Source organism: Lynx canadensis, chromosome B4, assembly GCF_007474595.2.
Source record: "Lynx canadensis isolate LIC74 chromosome B4, mLynCan4.pri.v2, whole genome shotgun sequence".
NCBI classification, from domain to species: Eukaryota; Metazoa; Chordata; class Mammalia; order Carnivora; family Felidae; genus Lynx; species Lynx canadensis.
The window spans coordinates 17,272,472-17,286,181 of NC_044309.1; the positions used below are offsets into that span (position 1 = coordinate 17,272,472).

The following is a 13,710-nucleotide window of genomic DNA, read 5'->3' on the forward strand; positions in this document are numbered from 1 at the left end:
GGATGTAAGGTATGCCATAGGAAAGATAGTCAATAATATTGTTACAACTTTGCATGACCACAGATGGTAACACCTTATTGTGGTGACCATTTTCTAATGCATATAAATACCGAATCACTGTGCTGTATACCTGAAATACAATATTGTATGTCAATTATTCTTCAGGGAAAAAAAAAATGAAGCCAGTCACACACACACACACACACACACACACACACACACACACAGAGTATGAGGCATGTACTACTAACAACAGAACTGAAGGAGGCAGTCAAAGCATTGATTCCCTATTTCAGACCCAAAGAAAAACACAACATACATATGCTTTATCTTCATATTCATAAGCCGTCTAAGAATAAAATATTTGCTCTTGGCCATTTGGAAAGTGCCTGCTTTCCAGAGTTAGCTAATCCAATAATCTGTTACTTCTGAAGAAGTAATTTCAATCATAAACCCAAATCACTGCAACATGAAAACTGTTCCAGGAATCAGGGACATGGTCCAGTTCTCCACGGATAAACGCACAGCTTTCAGTACCTCTACCTCAGCTGTCAGCGGTGGGGTAATGGAGCTGTCCACAGAACTCCTTAAACAGTTTGGGTCGAAACGTGAAGCAAAAGCAGACTCTGGACTGCCCACAGATTTGATGTGTTTAGAGCCAGGAGCAACCTGAGATGATTTAACAATAACTGTATCTTAATTTGGTTTGAGTAAATCCAAACACTAATCCTGGACCACAAGTAACCATGTGGCTTTCTGGTAAAAATTTCTTTTAATATAAATTTTTTGCTTTTTAATTTTTATTAAAATCATAAGCTTTTCCTTTCACAAAGTCAGATTGCTTAAAAAGCTGATAGGTCACAATTTATCCTTTTTCAAGATGAGTACTGTTCCCCAAAGATGCAACAATTTTAAAATCAATAAAATTCACAAGGAAAACTGAAACTGACAACTACAGTGTGACTATGTGATTACTCAGGGCCCTTTAATCTAAGCACCTACTCTTTCACCTAAAGGCAATTTTTCAAAAACCATGGAAATACGCCCTCAACGATTATTTTCCAGTTGAATTTATACCAACAAAATTTTATAATGCAACTAGATCTATTTTTGACATTGTTTTTATTTTCCTTGAATCACCAGAAAGGATGTACATTTCCCCCAAACAAAACTTGACGACATACTTCAGTTCAGGTAGCCCATTGAAGATTTCTTTGCGGCTTAGCTCAGAAATCCCATTGCCAAGAAATACTTTCGTTCCATCAAATTCTTTGGCTCCTTTCTTACATTTGCCTTTAATATCAGAGTATACAGAAATAACATCTCCAGCTTTCATAACTAAGAAAGAAGAAAACCAGATGATACTAATTAAACTCTGTTTTGGTAGGAGAATAGTGAACATTCTTTAAGCTGGACTAGGGACATGAAAGGGCATCACAAGTGGGTATAGAGGTCTAAACTGGCTCATTATCTCAAAATAACCCCTTACAGAAAATACTGCTTTTTGCTTTTAAATGTTCTGTAACAATAAATCTAACTGAACACTTTTTTCTAGGAAAACAAAAAAACAAAAGTCTTCAAAACATTCTATCTAAATTGGAAGAATTTAGCTAAGCAGAAAAGGAAGGTATCTCCTACTTGAATTATTTTCTCCAAACCTAACATTCCCTAAAAAATTTCATTTAAATTTTGGTATCTTTGGCTCAATCCTCAAAGTTCTAAGGTTCCTTTCAAAAGATCCCAGGGCACCTGTTGAGGGCCTGACTCTTGATTTCGTCTCAGGTCATGATCTCACGGTTCATGAGTTTTAGCCCCACGTTGGGCTATGTGCCGACAGAGCGGAGCCTACTTGGGACCCTCCCTCCCTCCCTCTCTCCCTCTCTCTCTTTCTCCTCCCCTCACCCCACATCCCCATTCCTCTCCCTCTGTTTTGACTTTTTTTTTTAAATGATTCCTCAAAAAAGTAAACTAAAATCCCTTAAAGAAATTTTTCTAAATCCCACAACCCTGATATTTCTTTGCAGGTTTCCTATTATAGCAGTTACAGCAGGGATATAAATGATAAGCACAAACATTCATTCATATATATATATACATGTGTGTACATATACACGCACATACATATACATGTGTATATACTCACAACACCTTGAAACTACAGAGTACAGAATTTATTTCTATGGTTAAGTCTGATTTTTATAGTCATTTCATTAATTTCAGTAACACATCCTGATGACTTTCAAAATGGGAAATTGTATTCCACTTCTTCTTAGACCTAGCCTGCCACAAATTTGTCTAGCCCATTAACTTGACCACAGTAGTGAGTAGCAGATCAGCTAGAGCTAGAACTGTTCACACAGATCAGGGGTCAGTGACCTTTTTCTGTAAAGGCGGGTAAGCAGTTGAGGCTTTGTGAGCCACATCAAGTCTACTGGCATATTCTGCGTTTTAAAACAATCTTTTAAAAATGGAAAAACCATTTTCAGTTGTGAGCCATGCAAAAGCAGACATGGGCCAGACTTGGCCAGTGGGCAGTAGTTTAGCATACACTAATGTAGGTCAAGTTATTTATTTCACAGACAAGATAACTGAAGCCCACAGACTGAATAACTTACCAAGAGATCAAAACCCCTGTCTCTTGATTTCAAGCCCAATAAATTAGGACTGAACCACAGTGACTAACTTACTAAGCATAACATAACAGGTCATCAACTGAGTGAGTAAATTAAGAATATTGACTTTTACTCCAATATTAAAATTCCAGGTACTGAAGGTTACCCACACAGTGACAACAGAAGTCTGAGGGCAATGGACTTAAGAATACAAAATAAAATCTCACTGACATCTTACACTCTATTAATCAGTAACGGTCCTCTGAAGATCATCTCACATACCCTTATAAGGAAAGGAAAAAACTGGCAGACCTTACATGGATGCCAAATTTGTTAGACCGTATCAGATAAATCTCTCGCTGGCTATCCCCAACGTAAAACTTGGAAAATATCCGATAAACTTGAAATGCATCTGAGTGATAGTTAAATAAAGTTTCCATTTGATCATGTACACGGATTTTAAAGAATCTTGTATTTTACAGAGACGCTTAAACATTATACTTACATTTCGAAGCTGACACAATTCCGGGAACGTAGACATGGGCTCCTCTTAACACTGCGTTGCCACACTGTGCTCCCACAACTGCTTCACACTGCTGTTTTTTTATATTCCTCCTAGGGATGTAAGATGAGCAATTTAACAGAGTAATACACCCCCAACCAAACTTTTTAATGTCTCAATCTAAACCCTTAAAACCTCTTTAGTCTTGACTGTCCTAAGATAATCCCACTAATGGATAACTAAGAAAAAGCAAGCTAAAAAAAAAAAAAAGCTGAATACAGAGAAAGTAGTTTAGAGAGCGGGGTGGGACACACTTGAGAAAAGAAAAAATAGAAAGATGTCCATCTGGTGGAAGGCAATAAAGTGGCACCAAAAACTGCTTACTCATTTAATGAGCATTGCTGTTTTCATAACAGCATTAGGAGGGAAGAAAAATAAAGTCCCTGTCTTCAAAGACTAAAAAAGACCCTATACAGACAATAAAACATTTCTAAAATGGTATACTGCTGCATGGTAAACCGTTTGTATTTTAAAACAAAGATGTCTTTTAGTCTTCCTTTACTGTCCAACTTTTTTGAGTGTTTTCCAATTTCTCACTTCCCACGCACTCCTTAGACAACTAACACCTGGGGGTCACTTCTAACACACAGAAAAGACTTTTTCAAAAGTCAGGGGGTGCCTAGGTGATCAGCCCCAAATAAAAATCGTAAGCACTGAGTCTCTGATGAGCGACCCTGGTTGGCAACATCTCACAGGTGTTGTCAAAACTCCTTGCAGCATAACTGTGTGTGTCCTACCTTCCTTCGATAATCTCCCGATGGTCAAATCCACTAAGCTTCTCGGCTTTATTCCACTCCTGTCTTACATTCTCACTGTTCATTTTCGACCTACGTCTTGAAGAGGTCTATTCCCCACATTCCAAAACATACTGCATTGCTTCTCACCTTGCATTCTACCCCTTGGCAATCTCAGTACTTCAATAATCACTTACAAAAATGACCTGTGTACTCGTATGTTCGGGCTTTCTAGACCCTGGACTGGTATTTCTCATCACCTGCAGGTAACTGTATGTAGGTGTCCCCTAGTCACTTCAAGCTTACCAAGTCCTAAACAATGTTACTTTTCTCTGATCCACTCCTTCATCCTTAGCACATCCCAAATCTTCCAATCCTTCTGTTGCCAATCTTGAACAGAGTGTCATCTGCCTCAATAACCAAACCGGAAGTCTCAACATTATTTTAAATCCCTTTTTTCCTAAACCTCCTTACTCGACATATATTGCGTTACCAAATCATGCCACCTCTAATTCTCCGACAGGTCTTCTGGACCCATCCTCTAACACTGGACCTACATCAGCTCTTGACTTAATTACTGAAATAGCTTTTTGGCTTTTTCACCCTCGACTATTTTCAGATCTTCTTTATGTCTTTGGCATTCTGCAGTTTCATTCTGAAGTAGACATGGAATTATTTTTATTTTTGGCTTCAGACTCATTGTACTTCTTACATGTCTTTCATAAATCCTGGAAAATTCTTAGTATTACACTTCTGAATATTGTCTTTCCCCCATTATTTCTATTCTTTTTTTTTTCTTTTTTTTAACATTCATTTGAGAGACAAAGAGAGACAGAGCACAAGCAGGGGAGGGGCAGAGAGAGAGGGAGATGCAGAATCTGAAGCAGGCTCCAGGCTCTCAGCTGTCAACACAGAGCCTGATGCGGGGTTCAAACTCACGGACTGCGAGATCATGCCCTGAGCCAAAGTTGGATGCATAACCAGCCACCCAGGAGCCTCAAATCTATTTTTTTAATATTTATTTTTGAGAGAGAGAGAGAGAGAGAGAGAGAGAGAGAGAGAGAGACAGCGTGAGCAGGGGAAGGGCAGAAAGAGAGGGAGACACAGAACCCTGAAGCAGGCTCCAGGCTCTGAGCTGTAAGCACAGAGCCCCACATGGGGCTTTAACCTGTGAACAGTGAGATCATGACCTGAGCCGAAGTCGGATGCCCAACCAACTGAGCCACCCAGACACCCCTAAGAACTCTGATTTTAAAGTTGCTACCAGAGGGGCGTCTGGGTGGCTCAGTCGGTTAAGCATCCAACTTTGGCTCAGGTCATGATCTCGCAGTTTGTGAGTTTGAGCCCTGCGTCGGGCTCTGTGCTGACAGCTCAGAGCCTGGAGCTTGCTTCAGATTCCGTGTCTGCCCCTCCCATGCTCATGCTCGCTCTCTTTCTCTCAATAATATAAATAAACATTAAAAAAAATTTTTTTAAGTTTCTACCAGAGAGCTCTACTCTGCTAAAGTTCAGGGGGAAATAGGATCCTTCAATTTGCTGTATATGCTGTTCTCATTTATGGAGGTTTGAATCTTAGTATATAGCATTCAACCATGAGAAATGTGTGTGGCCAGCACTGAATGTGTGTCACTCAAGAGTGGTTTTGCCTGGCTTTTGCCAAGCACCTCATGAACTGGCTTGGGATCAAATTTTTATGTTAATTTCCCAGACTGCAGGTTTCAAGACCACTTGGGTAGTATGAACTTGAATTCCAAACCTTTATGAGGTATGAACCATAGTTCTACATTCTCAGATTTGTCTTCTTCAACCCAGATCCTAACACAAGAGAGATCAACTCCTGATTATTGCCTTGCACTGACTGCTGGATACATCTCAGCTCCTAGGGTTAATAGCCTCTTATTAAAATGAAAGGCCCTAGGGGAGCCTGGGTGGCTCAGTCGGCTGAGCATCTGACTCTTGATTTTGTCTCAAGATCCCAAGGTCATGGGATCAAGCCCCATGTGGGGCTCCGTGCCAGGTGTGGAGCCTGCTTAAGATTCCCTCTTTCCCTCTCCCCTGCTTGTGCTCTAACACAAACACACACACACACACACACACACACACACACACACACACACACCAACAAAAGAAAAAGGCCCTAGGTTTAGGAGACCAACTAACTACCTCCCCTCCCACATCCCCCAACCCTAAATATGAGCTCACATGCTTTGTTTTCAGTTACTCTTCATTCTAATCCCTGAATATCTCACTCACATTCTCAACCACCCAGGTGTGCATCTTCTGGCCTATTTTTTATTTAGTATTCCTAGGTTGTGTGTAGCAGAAACATTTTCAGGTTATCTAGGTCACCATATCGTTGGAAATACAACACTCCGAAATGGTTTGTTTACAGTCTTGCAATTCATCTGCTTTCAAAAATTTTTTCAAACTTTTTGGACTGTAACCCAATGTTACAAATGCACTTATTATCACAACCCAGTACACATATGTAGGTGCGTGTGTATCTATCAAATGTTTCATGAAACATCTTCACTGTGTGCAATGCACTAGGATACGTTACAAAATAATATCCCATTTCTTTTATAAAATACTAAAAAGACATTATATTGATTTTACAACCTACTAATGGATCGTGATCTGCATGCAGTTTGAAAAACAAGTTTATGCACCACTAATATTCTTTAGCTCCTATGTTCTGCGCAAAAAGAAAAAAACAAAAACAAAAACAAAAAAAACCTAAATATTCCTTAGTTGAAATAATCTTTTTACATTTGACAGCCAGCCTCCCCTAACTTTTTCAACCTCATCTTTCACCAACCTCTCTGCAAAAGCAACTGAATAGACAAACCTGATCACTTTTGTCATGAGCCACCTTACATTTTCACACCCCCATACTTCTTTCTCTCCGCCTTGCATACCCTTCCCCCATCTTACCTCATCAGCCTACTGCCTGCTCACTTTCAAGTCTCCAATGAAATAACATCCACTTGCAGAAAACCTTTACCAATTTTCTTTTACTCAGTCATTCCTATTCTGTGCTCTGATGGCACTTCATGTACACCTTCACTCTTAACGGTCTGTCTCACACCAAAGTTTTCTGTTTTTAAATGAAACAACTACGTTTCATTCATCTTTGTAAAACCTTGGGTCCTCCACATAGCACCAATTCAAAAAATGTCTTGTGGCATGGAAACTTGTAGTGTGAATCACAATATTTTATGGGGATAACCACTTCACGGAGAGGACAGAAGGAAAGACTATGGAAAAAATAATGAAATCCTGCCACTTGCAACGACATGGATGGAGCCAGAGTGTATTACGCTAAACAAAATAAGTTCAACCAGAGAAAGACAAATACCATATGATTTCACTCACATGTGGAATTTAAGAAACCAAACAGATGAACACAGGGGAAGGAAAGAAAAAAAAGAGAGAGAGGGAAGCAAACCTTAAGACAGTCTTAACTATAAAGGAGAAACTGAGGACTGCTGGAGGAGAGGACAGTGGGGACGGGCTAAATGGATGATGGGTATTAAGGAGGACACTTGTGATGAGCACTGGGTGCTATACCTAAGTGATGAATTACTAAATTCTACTCCAGAAACCAATATCATATTATATGTTAACTAGAATTTAAATTAAAACTTGAAACAAAGAAAAAAATAGAGTTAACGTAGCAAGCCTGAATAGCTAGCCTTCCTTGGGAAGGCATGGCTATAAGGTTGGTCCTTGGCTGGCATCTGTGAACTTAGATTTCAGGCGGGTACTCACGGTTACCTGACAAGAATAGCTCACTATGCTTAAATTGTCTGTATAAATAATAAGGTTGATGGCCAACACTGACTTTTCTTCTGGGGGACCAGAATTTCCTTCTGGGCATGTACCAGGCAGGGAGTGCCTACATGATCACCCCCGAATAAGAATCCTGGTCACTGAGCCTCTCATAAATTTCTCTGGCTGGTAACATCTCATGTTGTCAAACCTGTTGCTGAGGGAACTGTTTCCTGTGTGACTCCACTGGAAGAGAATTCTGTAAAGCTTTCAACTGGGTTACCCTGTACTTTTTCCCACGTGCCCCCTCCTTTCACTGATTCTGCTTCAGATGACTTCACTGCAATAAATCATAGTCACAAATAATGCTGAATCCTAGGAGTCATACTAGAGAGTCATCAAACCAGGGAGTGGTCTTGGAGATCCCTCAACACTAGGACTAACTGTACAAAAACAAGTACGCAAGTGTAATTCAGCTTTCCTGAAGGGGAGAGTTTTAGGCAGGAAAGATAAAAGGACATGTCAAAGTTGATGCAGGGCCATAAAACCTGCCAAAAGCTTGACTTTTTATTGCAATGTTTACAAATAAAGGAGTAAACCAACACCATTGAAGTGGATTTTCTGATAGCACAGTCATACAAATAAAAGGGAAAATAGAATGAAGGTACTCTGATTAAGAAAAAAATATTAAAATGGCTTTAAAAATGAGGGGTCTATGAACTAAAAACTGAGATTATGAGAATGTCCCACTAAAACATAAATGAAAACATAAACTTATTTATTTGGCATTTTTTAATTGCACATATTAGCAACTCTACACCAAACAGGAGATCATGAATATAATTTTAAGATGTTACATATTACTGCATTCCAACAAGTATTTTTCAGCAGGGTTGCCATCTGTTTTCATCATAAATGTTTGTGCAATTGCTGGAGTATTCTATTGCATGTACCATATTATTTCATATAAATAGTAATTGAAATATTAAAGTGCTGATACTAGCAAGATAAGAAAGACAGAAATCACGCAGGCTGAGAGAGGCAAATCTGGCCTCCTTTGGATCTCCAGAGATTTATGCTACTGGATTAGTTATTCAGTTGTGAAGGAAAGAAAAAATTTTCACAACTGCTAAAAAATATTTTGTTGAGATTTTTGTCAAAAAGGGAGGTACACTATTAAAAAAATGGAGAGGTTCTTAAAAATTATGAACTGAATATTAACCTCAAAAATTCTACTAATCTAAATGCAGTCTTTAGAAAATGCTGTTTGGGACAGGATGTTAAAACACTTTTTTAAAAATAAGTTTATTTATTTATTTTGAAAAAGAGAGAGTGAGAGAGAGAAGAACGGGCAGAGAGAGGGGGAGACAGAGAATCCCAAGCAAGCTCCTTGCTGTCAGTGCAGAGCCCTATGTGGGGCTTGATCCCAGAAACCGTGAGATCCTGATGTGAGCCGCAATCAAGAATTGGACGCTCAACCAACCGAGCCACCCAGGTGCCCCTAAAAACACTCTTATATCAAGTGAAGGCTGGCATTCAATTTTCTTCTAGGTTTTTCACTAAAGTTGACATGAATACCATCAAATGCAGCATCACCACCTTATGTTCAATTTCATTATGTTGCGAATGATAAGATCTTCCCAACATTAAAATATACTTCATCAGTATTAAGTATCATGTTAAGTATCCTGTTAAGTAACCTGAGGGAAACTGAATTTATGGTGAGAAATTACTTTTAAAATTGCTCACTATTGGGGCGCCTGGGTGGCGCAGTCGGCTAAGCGTCCGACTTCAGCCAGGTCAAGATCTCGCGGTCCGTGAGTTCGAGCCCCGCGTCAGGCTCTGGGCTGATGACTCAGAGCCTGGAGCCTGTTTCAGATTCTGTGTCTCCCTCTCTCTCTGCCCCTCCCCCGTTCATGCTCTGTCTCTCTCTGTCCCAAAAATAAATAAACGTTGAAAAAAAATTAAAAAAAAAAAAAATAATAAAAAAAAAAATTGCTCACTATCTACAAACAAAGTTTAACCTCTATGTTTTGATTTTTTAATTTTAAATGCTTATTTTTGAGAGAGAGAGAGAGAGAGCACATGCACACAAGCAGAGGAGGGGAAGAAAGAGAGGACAGAGGATCTGAAGCAGGCTCTGTGTCGACAGCAGAGCCCAATGTGGGGCTCGAATCCATGGACCGCAGGATCACGAGCTGAGCCAAAGTCTGAGGCTTAACCGACTGAGCCACCCAGGCGCCCCTGTTTTGGTATTTTCAGTAACTGTATGATATTGAGCATCTTGTAAAAGAGTAGGAAAAGAGTAAGTGTGTGTATTTCTGTTTCTGAAGTCTGCAGAAATGGAGAAAAACAAATCAATCCAAGAAGGACATGCCGCTTATAATAAAACTAAGGAACAGCTAGCTATATTCCCAATGAGGAGGAATAATTGCCTGACAAAGGGAAATGTGGATCAAACCTAGTTCCTCAACAGGGTATGAAAAGGAAAGGCTCCTGGAGGCCTAATCAAGTATTTACTACTCAGAACCAGGACAGGGGGGTCCAGGTGGAGAAAAGACGATCTGAGGTCTTGTCAGTACCCCATTCACAGCATATAAAGCTGAAAGAGGAACAGGACTGTCAACCCTGGCAAGCACGTGTCCGTGTTTCCCGGAGAAATCTGGATAAACTTCCTGGAAGAAGCTAAGGGAAGGGGAAGAGCAACCAAGAGCAATGCTCCTCGCCAGAGTTAACGAGGCAGAAACACAATTTAAAGCCCCGTACAAAAAAAGCTGTGAGCTAGAAGTCTTCACAGAAAGCCTCAACCTTTATTGGCTCCACTCACCAGGACTAGAAATTTGCTGCTAGGGAAAACTTGGTGAAAGCATTTCCAGAAAACACATCTGTTTAGTCGTCTAGGGACACATTTTACCCCATTCTATAACATTTTTATGCGATCTGAAGAGAAACCAGAGTATTCTATAACATTTTTGAGCAAACTACAAAGGAGATGAAGCTACGTGAATGTAACTGTTTCTACTCAATGAATAATAAACAGAAAAGATTCATTCAACATGGGACCTATACATAGGTAGTAGCCTAAACAGTATTACAACACCAAAACACAAACAAAAACCCAAGGAAAAAAACTCCAAATATGTCTTTGTACTTTTAAAAATAAGTAAAAGGAATAATTCAAAAATGGTATATAAGAAAAACAAGATAAAAAACAGAAAATAGTGGGGCACTTGGGTGGCTTAGTTAAGTGTCCAACTCTCGATTTTGGCTCAGGTCATGATCTCACGGTTTGTGAGTTGGAGCCCTGCGTCGGGCTCTGTGCTGATAGCATGGAGCCTGCTTGGGATCCTCTGTCTCCCTGTCTGTGCCCCTCCCCTGCTCGTGCACTAGCACTCTCAAAATAAATACTTTCAATCCGTTAATGCAATGTTCTTAACTTCTGTTGTGTAACCGAGATAAGAGAGGGTTTCAAAAAAAACAGAAAATAGAGAACTGGGAAATAAAATGATAATAAAGCCTCCGAAATAACACAACAGGCTTCAGACGGCTATTTTTAGAAAGGCCTGCTTGCAAGGTCCGCCCTTGGTTGGCATCTGGAAAAGACTGTGAGAAACAGTTCCCAACACTGATTTAAAACCTTCCATACTAAACTGTTTGTTTGTTTTTGTTGTTGAAAAAAATTATATTTAGATTTAGCCAGCTGGACTCAGTTTAGATGATCCCAATTTTGTTGGCAACATCCAAAGCATCATAGTCAGGAGCCAATGGAACATATGCTTTCTTTTCTCCATTGGGCCTGATCAGAGTGTTGACCTTGACAATGTCAATGTCATAGAACTTCTTTACAGCCTGTTTGATCTGGTGCTTGTTGGCCTTGACATCCACAATAAACACAAGAGTGTTGTTGTCTTCTATTTTCTTCATGGCTGACTTGGCAGTTAGGGGAAACTTGATGATGGCATAGCGGTCAAGCTTGTTCCTCCTGGGGGCGCTCTTTCGAGGATATTTGGGCTGCTTTCGGACATGCGGTGTCTTGGGCCATCGGAAGGTAAATGACGTGCAGATCTTCTTTTTTTTTTTTATGACTGTGGACGCCTTTCAGCACTGCTTTCTTCGCCTTCAAAGCCCTTCCTTTGGCTTCAGCTTTGGGAGGAGCAGGGGCTTCCTTCTTCACCTTCGGCTCCATCTTCGTGATAGGGCATTCCTAAACTGTTTGTATAAGCAATGTGCTTTATTCTGAACACCTGTTTTCCTTTTGGGAGCCTGAAATTTTGGTACATGCTGGGCAGAGGGTGATCACATGACCAGCGCCCAATAAAAACCTTGGCCACTGGGTCTAGTCTCTAATGAGCTGCCCTCCTGGGCAACTATTTTACTCGTGTCACAATTTGTTGCTAGAGGAATTAAGCATGTTCTAATAAGTCCATCGGGGAGAAGACTCTTGGAAGCTTGTGCCTGACTTCTTCCAGACTTTGCCCCATGCACCTTTCCCTTCTAGATTTGCTTTTGTATCCTTTTGTGTAATCAGTCTTCCCCAGGAGCACTACAACATGCTGAATCCTGACTCATTCTTGTCAATCACAGCACCTGAGGGTTGGTTGTCTTGGGGTGCCCCAACACAGGAATACCTGCACTGGAGATCCAACCTACAGAGTCCTAGGGTCCTTATAATAGAGAATACAGAAAAGTACAACAAAAATATTCACAGAACTACTGGTGGACTTGTAACTAAAAAGTTATACTGTTTGACTAAAGAGCAAGAGAGAATAGTGAAAATCAAGCTATATCCCAGCCCAGTTTCTAAAGTTCAATGATGAATTCATAGATCTCCAAGTAAAAACTACTCTTGTGGGCAGCTGGGAGACAGGATGTTTTTTTGGCCTCTGAATTTTTTTTTTAATGTTTATTTATTTATTTTTTTTTTCAACGTTTATTTATTTTTGGGATAGAGAGAGACAGAGCATGAACGGGGGAGGGGCAGAGAGAGAGGGAGACACAGAATCGGAAACAGGCTCCAGGCTCTGAGCCATCAGCCCAGAGCCTGACGCGGGGCTCGAACTCACGGACCGCGAGATCATGACCTGGCTGAAGTCGGACGCTTAACCGACTGCGCCACCCAGGCGCCCCTTAATGTTAATTTTTGAGAGAGAGACAGAGTGTGAACAGGGGAGGGGCAGAGGGAAAGGGAGACACAGAATCTGAAGCAGGCTCCAGGCTCCCAGCTGTCAGCACAGACCCAATGTAGGGCTCAAACCCACAAAGCTCAAGATCATGACCAGAGCTGAAGTCAGAGGCTTATCCAACTGAGCCACCCAGGCGCCCCGGCCTCTGATTTCTTCACAGCAACACTTGACGCCCTGACGCTGTAAAAGCAATGTCTACAAAGTGTTAAGGGAAATAACATGGGACCTGAAACCACTATCAGTCAACCTATTGTTTAAATATAAAGGCAACAGGCAATTCTCAAGCAAGAAAGTAAATACTTTGGAGAGGAGAATACTTATTTTGAAGACGGGAAGCAGACGGGCTGCACACCTGATAAAGGACTATACTTGCTAACCAAGAGAGCAATCAAGACAACTCAGAAATGAACTATTAGAATTAAAAGTAAGCACTGCATCCATTTGAATTGTGCTTCTAGAATAACAATGTTATAAACCTCTACAATGCTAAAGAACACAGTAAATAAAAACTGGCTGGTGGAGGTTTTAGGGGATAAAATTAAAGAACTTCCTCATTTTTCATAGTGGAAACTCATAAGGTAATAATAGTGATAATGAATTTTAAAAACAAAAAAGAATGGATTTGCTCCTTTTAGAAGTGAAAGGTAGGTATGTGAATCTATTCTCCTAAATGACTTTTGAATACTTTCCTGTTGTAACTCATCATTTGTGTTTTTTAGTTCATAAATGTTCTGATGAGTAGCCTAGATCACTACAAGGAACAGGATGAAAGGGTTGCTAAATTCAGAAAATAATTAAATTATCTGCACATTTTAAAAGAGCTAACATAGCCAGTATTAGCAAGAATA

General features: G+C 40.2%; 2 protein-coding genes across 7 annotated transcripts in view; both read right to left on the minus strand.

Moving 5' to 3' along the window:
• NSUN6 (NOP2/Sun RNA methyltransferase 6) overlaps positions 1–13,710 on the minus strand; it is a 73,580-nt gene that overhangs the window by 52,741 nt on the left and 7,129 nt on the right. For 5 of the 6 annotated variants that reach the window (XM_030320890.2, XM_030320888.2, XM_030320889.2 and 2 more), the window contains exons 4-5: positions 3,118–3,227; positions 1,185–1,338 (exon numbers count right to left, since the gene is read on the minus strand). In XM_030320890.2, the coding sequence (XP_030176750.1) occupies positions 1,185–1,338; positions 3,118–3,227 (264 nt within the window). Of the gene's footprint in view, positions 1–1,184; positions 1,339–3,117; positions 3,228–5,664; positions 5,854–13,710 lie in introns of those variants that run through there. The other variant, XM_030320892.2, reaches the window with a different exon arrangement.
• Positions 11,348–12,564, minus strand: LOC115517848 (60S ribosomal protein L23a-like). The gene is given in 2 exon segments (XM_032593835.1): positions 11,348–11,756; positions 11,758–12,564. Coding segments are annotated over 2 exon segments (474 nt in total). The 5' UTR covers positions 11,866–12,564; the 3' UTR covers positions 11,348–11,390.